The sequence below is a fragment of the Panthera leo genome, chromosome A2 (genome assembly GCF_018350215.1).
Source record: "Panthera leo isolate Ple1 chromosome A2, P.leo_Ple1_pat1.1, whole genome shotgun sequence".
NCBI classification, from domain to species: domain Eukaryota; kingdom Metazoa; phylum Chordata; class Mammalia; order Carnivora; family Felidae; genus Panthera; species Panthera leo.
Genome location: NC_056680.1, coordinates 103,175,945 through 103,188,253, shown reverse-complemented (window position 1 = coordinate 103,188,253; position 12,309 = coordinate 103,175,945). Strand labels below are relative to the sequence as shown.

General features: G+C 33.8%; 1 protein-coding gene and 1 long non-coding RNA gene across 4 annotated transcripts in view; one reads left to right on the top strand and one right to left on the bottom strand.

Annotated features, from left to right (window-relative positions):
• PHF14 (PHD finger protein 14) overlaps nucleotides 1–12,309 on the bottom strand; it is a 208,740-nt gene that overhangs the window by 25,494 nt on the left and 170,937 nt on the right. The window contains exon 18 of one of the 3 annotated variants that reach the window (XM_042918943.1): nucleotides 9,933–10,011. The exons of 1 other annotated variant lie outside the window; for it this stretch is intronic. In XM_042918943.1, the coding sequence (XP_042774877.1) occupies nucleotides 10,000–10,011 (12 nt within the window). In that variant the 3' untranslated portion in view covers nucleotides 9,933–9,999. Of the gene's footprint in view, nucleotides 1–9,932; nucleotides 10,012–10,613; nucleotides 10,932–12,309 lie in introns of those variants that run through there. One more of the 3 variants, XM_042918926.1, reaches the window with a different exon arrangement.
• LOC122208180 overlaps nucleotides 1–12,309 on the top strand; it is a 37,346-nt gene that overhangs the window by 1,604 nt on the left and 23,433 nt on the right. The window lies entirely within an intron of this gene.

Genomic DNA, 12,309 nt, shown 5'->3' with positions numbered 1-12,309 from the left:
TGTGTATCTTAGTTCAGAAAAATGGGAAAACATAAATATTTACTCTATATAGACAGAAAAGACACAAGATATAGATAAAAAATGATCCATTATAGAGCAGTGAATAATTACAGTGTGTATCACTGTAAGAATGGAAAAGGGCGTCAAGTATTTCCACCAGCTTTAAATTTGAGGATATCTAAGGTTACTGAGAAAATTTTAAATCTGTAATTTTGTGTGTTTGGGATATGTGTTTTTGGTTCACGAATCTACACTGATAATAAATTTAACATTGTTGTCTATAGCACACTTTGCCAAAAAGAGTAAAACTTTGGCTTTAATTGAAAAGCATCTCTAAAAAAAATGCCTAAAAAATCCTAATATAAAAATAAAAAATAATAATCAGTGGTGCTTGTTTTAAGTAAATTCTTCCTTTTACCTCTGATATTTAGATATTTAAAAGGTAGCTACGTAAGTTTTTGTGGACAAAAAATTCTCATAGTTTGATAACTTAAGGAAAATATGCTATTTTTTTTCTTTCATGATGCAGTATTTTTTAAATTTTGGAAGACTACACGGTAAGGAGAAGGAAGTATCAATTAGGAACAGCAATATCACTAATAAAGCGATCAGTATAAAATTGATAGGTACTAGAAACAGTTTCAAACTACATTTAAAAATGAGACACAAAAATACCTGTTATCAGTCACATACTACATTGATGCAAAATGCTGTTAATTTCAAATAAAATCTGTACACAGATTAAACCTTTTTGTAGGAACCATATATCCAATTAAGCTCTTGATGATCAAGACTATTATATACCACAATGCAAGAAAAAATTTTAAATAAGTTATTTTATATCAAAATGGGAAAATATTTGTCTACATATGCCAAACAATAAGCCCAATTAGATAATCATGGAAATGATACAATATTTGGGAAATATATAGACACTGTAAGAGATTTAGTCACAAATGTACACAATGGAACACTGAATATCAGTACTATATATGGCAAAGACCAATGGACTTGGAGACATAAAGTCTAAAGTCCTGAGCTGGGCCCTGCTATTTATTATGGGTCTTTTTTTTTTTAATATTTATTTATTATTTTTGAGAGAGAGAGAGAGAGAGAGAGAGAGAGAGACAAGGGGGCAGATAGAGGATCAAAAGCTGGCTCTGTGCTGACAGCACAGAGCCTGACACTGGGCTTAAACTCAAGAACTACGAGATCATGACCTGAGCCCAAGTTGGATATTCAACTGACTGAGCCACTCCACCTGCCCCAATTACGGGTCTCTGACAATTCATTCACAAATCTTGGAACTCCAGATTCTTAAATACAGAGATAACCTTGAGGGGGATGAGGTCTAAGAACATTTGAGCAGTTGATCTGCAAAGTGAATTCTAGATTTAAATTCAAAGATTCCACCTATTCTAAATGAATAAGAAGTATATTATGAATAGAACTCCTCATGAAACTGGTATTTTCCTCAAGTAACCTTGAGGAAACATTTCTTTCCCTGGGCAAATGCTTTATAATTATAACCAACTAAATTATTAAGGCAGACATTACTTATTTGGAGCACATTTATAGTATCTATTGACCTGCTACTAGCAATAATTCAGTATCATATGAAATGTAAAAATAATAGCTTAAATTAAAACTTGAGATGCTTCAAAAATATAGTATTCATGTGATCCTTTGTTGAAAATATGAAATAGTACTATTCTGTAATTCTATATTAATCCAGAAAAAAAGAGCCTATAACCAGATTTATATACGATACCATTGTTCTCAAAGAATCTTTTTGACAGTAACAATTATATAAAAAGCTACTGTAAGTTTTTTGGCATTCTATCCTTTGAGTTATGAAAAATCAAACATGAAACAAAATAGCTTGGCTATGCTCACAAATCAGGATAAACATAAGATTAGCAACAAAAGTATTAACTATATATCATCATGATTATTATTACTATAATTGTATTAGTACATTACATCATATCCTATGGAAAATTTTACTCAACTCCCATCAATTCTAGAAACACTTACTATACCTTTTGTATACCTACTATAGCTTTTTGTATTAATAATTATCACGATGATGTGTATTACCATTTATAGAGGATTTAATGGGCCAAGAATTGTGCTATGCATGCTACATAGGCTATTCTCTGATCTTCAAAACAAGCTTATACAGTATTATCTTTAAGTTATCAATGATGACATTGAAACTCAGAAGGGTTAAGGAATTTGCCCAGAGCATCACAACTACCAAATGGAGGAGGAGATATTCAAATCCAGGTATGACTGACCATAAACCTGATGTTCCTCAGGCATGTTTCACTTAATTTCAATCTTACAGAAATAAACATATAAAGAAAGAGGTTACCTTACGGATAATAAAGATAACACAAAACATACTGGCTTTTGACATTTACATGAAAAGACTGACCATACATCAAAGATGTTTCCCAGGAATTAAACATTTCTTTCTTTTTTTTTTTAATTTTTTTTTAGGAATTAAACATTTCTTAATGTCAGTAAGTAGTTGGGAACAATTTCAGATAAGGCCAAACTTTGCAACCTACTGCCATTCTATTGGCATGAAGCCAATCATTAAATCATAAAGGATAGAAATTTCAATCCTAAAACTCTTTCAAATCCTACCATTTGAAGCTTTTTGCCTGAACTTCTAGTTTCTTTAAATATTTCTATGTAAGATATTCTGCAGTTTATCATATGGTGAGAAAAAAATTTATAAATTTATAGCTCATCACTGCTGAACAATGAGAACATGAAAGCTTTAAAGAAATGTTATACAAAATTTGGATTGTAAGTAAAATCTTACTTCCACCTAGCTTATATTTGCTTCACCTGTATTCATATGCCTAGACATGTAACAAAAAAATACTGACCTATGTATCAGTCCAAATGTGCTAGAATAGCAAGCATGTTCTAGTCTACACAAAATATGGATTTAGTGACTTCTGAACAATTTGGCTTTAACAGTAAAATTTAATAGAAAAGAATAAGATAGGGTACATCATATATAATAAGGACAAGAAAGGCAAGTTTTGACTGTCGAGTGTATATATACATAGAGGGTGTGTGTACAAAGGGTCTTGGAAAAGGCTCTGCAAGGGCTCAGTGTGTAGGGATATGTGTAGAATGTGTCAGAATGCCTGTAAGGATGTATATAGGGGTATAAAAAGGTTGGTGTACAGAGACATGTGCAGAATCACATATAAAAAATGTGTGTAGGGACATACACAGGGATTTGTGTAGAATAATATGTAGAAATGGGTAAAGACTTGTGGCTCTGCAAATAACTGGCATCAGAAGCCAGCTCATCCCCACACTCCGACAGGAATCCAGAAGTCAATGCCTTATTATATGAACTTGATTATAATGATATCTTAGTACATTATTTGTAAGAGTACATCATATCCTATGGAAAATTTTACTTAACTCTCATCAATTCTAAGAACATTTACTATATTTTGTATTCCTACTATAACTTTTGGTACCTTAAAAGATACACCAAAAGTTACTATTCGACTTTTTCATTTTTTGTAATTTATTTTTCATTTCTTTCAGAAACAAAGCTAAATGCTTGGTATACTCCATACATTTGCCTTTTAACATTTTAAATCACTTATACTTTAGGGTTAATGTAAAATACATTCTTCATTTAAACATAATACAACTTTGTAAAATGCTTTATTTCAAATTAAAGGCTGATGATTTCTGTTTGTCTACTTTCCTCTCAATATGAAGTTCATAAGAATGGACAATTAGTTAACTTGATCATGCTTTTACCTAGGTCAATACATAAAGCTACTCAAATAGAGAACAGAGTTTCTAAAATGAATCTTCCTATATGCAAATGCTACTAAGTCGTGTTAATACCCTCCAAATGTTAGAAGAACCAAGTATACATTGAAATAAACACAATGACTCTGAAGGTTAAATATAGATAAATGTCTTATTTTTAATAACAGAAACTATACAAATTAAATGTTTTCTCTTAATAGGTCACTTGTAAATAAATCTGTAAATTTTTAAATTAGTTCTGTGCTAGGCATAATTTTTGCTTAAAATTACTTTGAAACCAACTTCTTTTTATTGTTAATTTCAGTGGGACTGGAAGAACATATCTAAAAAGCAGTCTGCTTATAAAACAAAATGTTCTTACATAAATGTTGTAAATATGAAAATAGTTGTTTTTTGTGTGTTTTTTTTTTTTTTGCAGGCAGTTCTAGTCCCTGAGATTTCTGTGGTGAGAATATCTCCAAAGTCTTTGTTTTAATAGATTGTAAGAACTCATACAGGGAAAAAATAAAATATTTGCTCTAAAAAGAACATCCTTCTAGAGCTATAAAAATGAGAAAAATATAACAACCATATGTTTCCATTTGGTTACATTATTTGGGTTTCAAAATCACCTGTTACAAAGGCTCCAAATTCACTTAAAAATTTGGAATGCTATTTTTAAAAATAAATTTGTATATTATATGGTTGAAGTCAAGGAGTTTTAAAATTTAGTGACTTTGAACCAAATAAGAATGGAGGTAAATAAATAAAAAAGAAATATGTCTTCAAGCCATACACAATAACAATAAAAAATATACAATTCTCAGTCTTAGTGTGCTTGTCTCCTAGAATCTGTTTTTCTGAAAATAATTATTGGAAATATAGACATGAGGTAAGTTTTAGAAATTAAAATATTATTAGTGTAAAATATATATGATTTATATGGTAAAACGTTTGTCATTGTTGTACTTCATTCTGCCAAGTATTTGCTTGCTTGGCTCCATGAAACAATAGTATCATATACCTTGGACTTTATTTTTATTTTTTAATTTTTTCATATACCTGGGACTTTTAAAGGAGAGTAATAGGTCTTTAGTCTTTCAATTTACATGCCTGTTTCCCAATGAGATAGAATTACTCAGAGGAAGAATTCTATTTGGCTACCATTTTTAAGTAATTATTAGACAAAATGTCTTACTCGTTTTTTGAATCTTCATAGTATAGTAGTGGCCAGGGTAAAGGCATTAATGTGTGTGAATAAGTAGACTCATAAATCAAACCCTAGAATTATAGAAGACAAAAATATGCATACAAACCACAAGGGCCACAGTAAAACAAAGGTCAGATCATTTGAAAGACTTCAAATAGTAACACACAAAAAATGTTACAAAGGAATCCTACTGAAACTTAGATTTATTAAGACTTATGTTTCACTCTCTACATAGATATTTACAATTCTGTCTCCAACAATCACAAAGTGATCTAGTACTTTATGGATATTTAAGGATTATGATCTCAAAATATGTTTCAAATAAAACTGATTATAATGACTGATGTCACAAATAGATCTATTTACCTCTTAATTTAGCAACATACACCGTGTGTAGGTCACAAAACTGACTTTATGAAAAAATAATTTTTTTAAATATTTATTTATTTTGAGAGACAGAGAGAGAGAGAGAGAGAAAGACTGCGCAGGGAAGGGCAGAGACAGAGAATCCCAAGCAAGCTCCTATGCTGTCAGCACAGAGCCCCATGCTAGGCTCTGTCTCGTTAACTGTGACATCATGACCTAAGCTGAGATCCGTAGTCTGACACTTAGGGGTGCCTCGGTGGCTCAGCTGGTTAAGTGTCAGACTCTGGATTTCGGCTCAGGTCATGATCTTGCCCCACGTCTGTCCAGCTCCATGCTGAGCCATGGAACCTGCTTGGGATTCTGTCTTTCTCCCTCTCTCTACGCCTCTCCTCTTGCTTGCTCTCAAAATAAGTAAGTAAACATTAAAAAAAAAAAAACTTTATTAAAAAAAAAGGTTTGACACTTAACCAACTGGAACACTCAGCTACCCCTTAATGCTTATTATGGAATATTAAGGAAAAGAGCAATGTAAAAGTTGTTTATGCTAGTGTTTCTCAACCCTTTTTTATTAGCATCCCCCAAAGAGTTTTCTTAGAAATTTTTTCATAAGTAGGGGCACCTGGGTGGCTCAGTCGGTTAAGTATCTGACTTCGGCTCAGGTCAAGATCTCATGGTCTGCGAGTTTGAGCCCCATGTTGGGCTCTGTGCTGTCAGTTCAGAGCCTAGAGCCTGCATCAGATTCTGTGTCTCCCTCTCTCTCTGCCCCTCCCCCCTCTTTGTCCCTCCCCCACTCATGCTATGTCTGTCTCTCAAAAAATGAATAAATGTTAAAAAAAATTTTTTTAAGAAATTTTTTTCATAAGTGCCTCCCATGAAATTTTAATGCCACAGATATATTGTATATCTGTGTATGTGCTGTTTGTATAGCTGTACTTTATATAATAAAAAGGAGTTAAGCTTTATGCTTAAAAAGAGCTTAACTCTTTATCTAAGGTTATGAATGACTAAATATAAATTTTTATAAATTTATAATTTAACAAATTTAAAATTAAAAGCTATTAATATGTAACTTAACTGTGTAACTACAATTGCTGAGTAATCTTAATTTATATAAATTAGGTCAAAATAATCCAATTAAAAAATGGGCAGAGGACCTGATTAGACATTTTTCCGAAGAAGACTTAACAGATGACCAACAGATTCATGAAAGATTCTCAACATCACTGATCATTAGAGAAATGCAAATCAAAATCACAATGAGATATCACCTTATACCTGTCAGAATGGTTAAAATCAAAAAGACAAGTGTTGACAAAGATAAGGAGAAAATTGAACCCTAGTGTGCTGTTGGTATGAATGTAAATTGGTATAGTCACTGTGGAAAACAGTTTGGAAGTTCCTCAAAAAACTAAAACCAGAATTTTTAAATTTACCCAAAGAAAATAAAAACACTAATAAACTATGTTTACTGCAGCATTATTTACAATAGCCAAGATATGGAAGCAACTTAGGTGTCCATCCACAGATGAATGGATATGGAAGATGTGATATGCACACATACCCAAAATGGAATTTTACTAGCAATAAAAGAGGAGGAGATCTTGCCATTTGCAACAACAGGGATAGAGCAGAGAGTACAATGCTAAGTGAAATAAGTCAGACCTAGAAAGACAAATACCATATAATTTCACTCATGTGGAATCTAAAAAACACAAATGAATAAACAAGAAGCAGAACCAGACCTATAAATACTGAAAAAAACTGATGGTTGCCAGAGGGGAGGGGAATTGGGGGATGAGCAAAATGGGCAAAAGGGAGTGAGAGATACAGGCTTCCTCTGTAATGTATAAATTACAGGAATAAAAGGCACAGCATAAGGAATACTGTCAATGATACTGTTATAGAATTGTGTGGTGCCAGAGGCAGCTACACCTGTGGTGAGCAAAATGTAAACTATACTGTTGTCCAATCATGATGTACACCTGAAACTAATGTACCACTGTGTGTCTACTATACTTAAATCATAAAGTAACATTACAAAATTTAAAAATTATGTCAAGTTACATGTAACATAAACATGTAAGAATAACAGTGCAAAACTTAAATCATTCAAACTATTACATTTCTAGTAAAAGTAACTGAAAAATTAAGTCAGTCTTAAAATTTTAGTGAACTTTAGGTTTTGTTTGATAAGAGAAAATAGCTGCTAAATAATCATTCATATATTGTCAGTATTTTCTAATTTCAGGAACTGAAATAATTAATGATGGATTAAATAATGTTTATAATAGTAAATAACAAATCTTTTTATTCTTAAAGCCTAAGTTATAAACAGCATCCACAAGACGGCCAATAACAGCCAGCAGGCAAATGTGAAATAACTTCAAGATAAAGCAATTGATGAAATGTCATATGATCACAACCATTTGTTTGTCACTGTTTTATAGCACTGATCATTATACATTTTTGTGTATTCTTCGTGATCTCAATGATAGTACTTCTTGTGCGACACCCAAGAAAACCGGAGACAAATTAAATACTAAAAATAAGATTTTATCAGAAAAGGTTCAGCGATAGAGGTCACAAACCCTCTTTGGTTTTTATTCCTGTGAGAACCAATTTTTGTCCCTTGGAGCAACTCTGCCCTCAGAATGCATGGCGTATGTTACGTTATGTTAAGATCTTTAAAAATACACATAGAAAAAAATAACAATGCTAGCAATGGCTATTCCCTAACTGGTTTCTATTTTCATATTTATATATTATTCCGTAATAAGCATGTACCTCTTTGTAATTTTCAAAAGAGTAATTAAATAATTATGGCCATGCTTACTATGGGCATAATTAGATTAACCACAATCTTTTTTGTCTTAATACCTCACAAAATAGCTAGACAAGTTGCACTGGAGAAATTACAGGGGCGCCTGAGTAGCTTAGTTAGTTGAGCTTACAACTTCAGCTAAGGTCCTGATCTCGTGGTTCCGTGGGATCCAGCCCTGCGCTGGACTCTGTGCTGTTAGTACAGAACCTGCTTGGGATTTTCTGTCTGCCTCTCTCTGCCCATTCCCTGTGTGCTGCTACTCACGATCTCTTTCTCTCAAAATAAACAAACGTTAAAAAAAAAAAAAATTACAGAATATGAAAATAAGGTCTCATATATGTAAATTATGTTTATATATGTTTATTGATATTTTTAGCTGAGATATCCAAAACATTTGCAATGGACTAAGTTGATACACAGGGTTAAGGATGGTAAATGCCCTTCTCAGTTTCAACATTTTCTAGGATCCTATAATAATAGCGTATGGCAAAAAATATGCCCATCCTCCACTGTCTTTTTTTTTTTTAAACACAAAAAAGCTGTAACTGATGTGGGGAACAAAGGCAGAGAAATGTAGATAAAATTAAGTTTTGATATAACGTGCAGCCCACTGACAAATACTTGAGGCCGGCAGAGTGTAACACTCCTCCAGGAACTTGCAACTGTCTTAATGTTAATGCTTTACTAGAGGCAAAAACAACTTTAGCGTGACAGTAGCTGGGCCTCCAAGGTTCTGAGACTCTTCTTTAGCGTATGAAAGTCATTTCGGAAATGTCCCTTACCTTCACCTCCCCCAACACCCAAGTATATAATCAGTCACTCCTCACAATCCCAGGGCAGCTCTTTCTGCCACTGGTCCTGTCCTGGTGCTTTAATAAAACCGCCTTTTCACACGGAAGACATCTCAATTCTTTCTTGGCTGTGGGCTCTGAACCTCAACACTTCAAACCACATCAATAACTATGTAAAGGATTTAAATATAAAAAAGGAAAATGTAATCCATTTTTTATTCATGAATGCTGACTTGAAATTTCTGAAAATTTGGTTTCATTCAGAGTATAGAATACTTTACTATGGTAGTTATGTTATTTGTGGGTCAAAAAGGATAAATACACTCCAATAGATAAAAACAGCCCACAAAGGCAAAAAGCCTACTGATTTTTTCAGCCCAAATAAAACTGAAGAGTTCTAACTCCTTTCCCCTTGCATCTTGAAAAAGACTGAATTAAATGCTAACAGACACAACTATTCAGCAGCAGCACTGCCAACGTGGCATGATTTGGCACGGTGGAAGTCAGAGCAGCTGCTAACTGCACCCAGCCTCGCCAACCTTAATACATATGTGATGAAAAATGAAGGACTTTAAAATACAAGAAATGCAAATAGAACTGATTTTACAAAGACAGGACAAGAATTTAGGTCTGAAATGAGATGATGAAAAATTTAAACTGTTGTCAACAATGCTAACCTATGTGAAGCAAAGCTTACCAATTATTTCTGCCATTCCCCTCCCACCTCTGTTTTTTAATTCCAGTTGACTTTAATAAGACAAGTCTGAATGTATCATAAGTTAATTCTTTATCAGTTTTCATATATCATCCTTTACCTTAGTCGGCCAGCTAAAAATTATGCAAGCTATAAATTAGCTTTAAACAAGCTCTGAATCAGGTTTGAACTGGTTTTCGAATTAAAGAGCCTTCAGTATATTACAAGGTGCTGTCATTTTATTACCTCAATCAATTCTGTGTGGCCTGAGGTGGAAGGAAATGAATGCTGTCTTCATTTGCAATGGGTTTATCTCTTACAGCAGGCTCTGGAAACACAACCACAGCAATGAATTGAAAGCTAAAGTTACATTTGACATTAGCAGTGCAGGCAACTGCTCCTTAACAAAGTTGGAGTTGCAATGGAAAAAAAAAAAAAAAAAAGCCATTTCTTTACCATGAAAAATACACAAAAAAATTAACCCTTGCTTAAAATTAAATTTTTAAGGAGTATTTAAAAAAATATAGTTCTATTAAAATAATTTTAGATGATCCTCAAATGAAAAAAGTGAAAACAATGGACGTGTTCTCAGTGTTTTGTAAGTAATAGACATAAAATACATATACAGTTCATCTTTTTTTTTTTTTTTTTTAAGGCAGGGAGAGTGGTAGGAGAGGCAGAGAGAATCCCAAGCAGAATCCACGCTCAACACAGAGCTGGAAAGGGGGCTTGATCCCATGATCATGAGATCATGACCCCAGCCAAAGTCAAGAGTCAATGCTCAACCAACTGACCCACCCAGGCGCCCTTTCATCTTTATCTTATTAAAACCATTTCATTTCTTTTTCTTGTGAACATTCAACTGAATGGAAAAGTGAATTAGATACTGGTCAGGCTCATCGACACTATAACCAAACTCTAAAACACAGATAAAATAGCCCCACACCAAAGCTCCAATGAGTGAGTATAATTTATTATGGTCTCCATTTTAAAATGAAGAAATGAGGCAGAGATTAAGTCATTCACCGAAGTTTACCCAGTTACCTAGATTGTATGATTTTGAGTGTATTCCTGAAGGAGACTATTTGACTAAGATTATAGGAACCCTGAGAACATTGAAGAGACTACTTTCTCAGGAAATATTGTACCAGAAGAAGTAATGAGGGGCACTGATGACAGAAGGAATAAAACCAAGTTTATAGGCCTTAGGAGGGTATGTCAAGTAAAGAAAGAGGTGGGTTCCAGTGCCTGCAAAGATAAAAGGATATTATGTGTAAGTATGCTTAGAACACACATATATATGCAAGAAGACTTTTATTCTTTTGACAAAGTTTATTTAAAAAAGAGACTTATAGGGGCGCCTGGGTGGCTCAGTCAGTTAAGCATCTGCCTTTGGCTCAGGGCATGATCTCACAGTTTGTGGGTTTGAGCCCTGCATCAGGCTCTCTGCTGTCAGCACAGAGCTTGCTTTGGATCCTCTGTCTCCGCCATATATATAAGGGTCTATTTCTGGACTGTCGATTGTGTTGCACAGATCTATATGTCTGCTCTTTTGCTAATATTACATTGTCTTTTTTAAAAAAAATATACCACATTATCTTTATTACTGTTGCTTTAGAATAAATCTTGAAGTCACAGAGTTTCAGTACTCCAGCTATGCTCTTCTCATATATGTTATATGATTCCAACTATATGACATGTGGAACAGGCAAAACTATGGAAACAGGAAAAAGATCTGTGGTTGCCAGAGGTTTGAGGGAAGGGATGGAGGGGTAAATAGGTGGAGCACAAGAGATTGTTTTGGATAGTCTATTCTGAATGATCCTGTACAGGTGGATATATGTTATCATAAATTTTTCAAAACCTATGAAATATACAATACAGTGAATCCTAATATAAAATTGTGGACTTCAAATAGTGCCTCATTAATTGTAACAAAATGTACCGCAGTAATGCAAGATGTTAATACGAGAACAAGAATGAGGGGGCATATGGAAACTCTCTATACTTGCCACTCAGTTCCTGTAAGCTTAAAACTGCCCCTGCTCAAATTTTTATTAAAAAAGGTTTTTTTTAAACATTAGTTAACTATGACTACACTTTTCAAACTTTTATGCAGTTACCCCCATAGAAACTATACACACATTTTTTTTTCTCCATGGATTCCCCTATGTTGCTTCAAATACCAGAAAGGCCTTTTAAGTATGGTAGCATATAGCAGCATTATACTTCTTTGGTTTGGTTTTTCTTTTTTTTTTTAATTTATTTATTTAGAGAGAGAGAGAGACAGTGCGAATGGGGGCGGGGAAGAAAGAAAGGAAGAGAGAGAATCCCAAGCAAGCTCCAGATGCTGCCAGCAAAGGGTCTGTGAACTCATGAAACCACAAGATCATGACCTGAGACAAAACCAACAGTTGGACACTTTACCGACTGAGCCACCCAGGTGCCATCTTTTTTTAAAAAGTTTATTTATTTTGAGAGAGAGAGGGAGGGAGGGAGGGTGAAAGAAAGAGAAAGAACAAGTTTGGGGGGCGGGCAGAGAGAGGGAGAATCCCAACCAGGCTCTGCACTGTCAGCACAGAGTCTGATGCAGGGGGCTTGAACTCATGAACCATGAGATTATGAC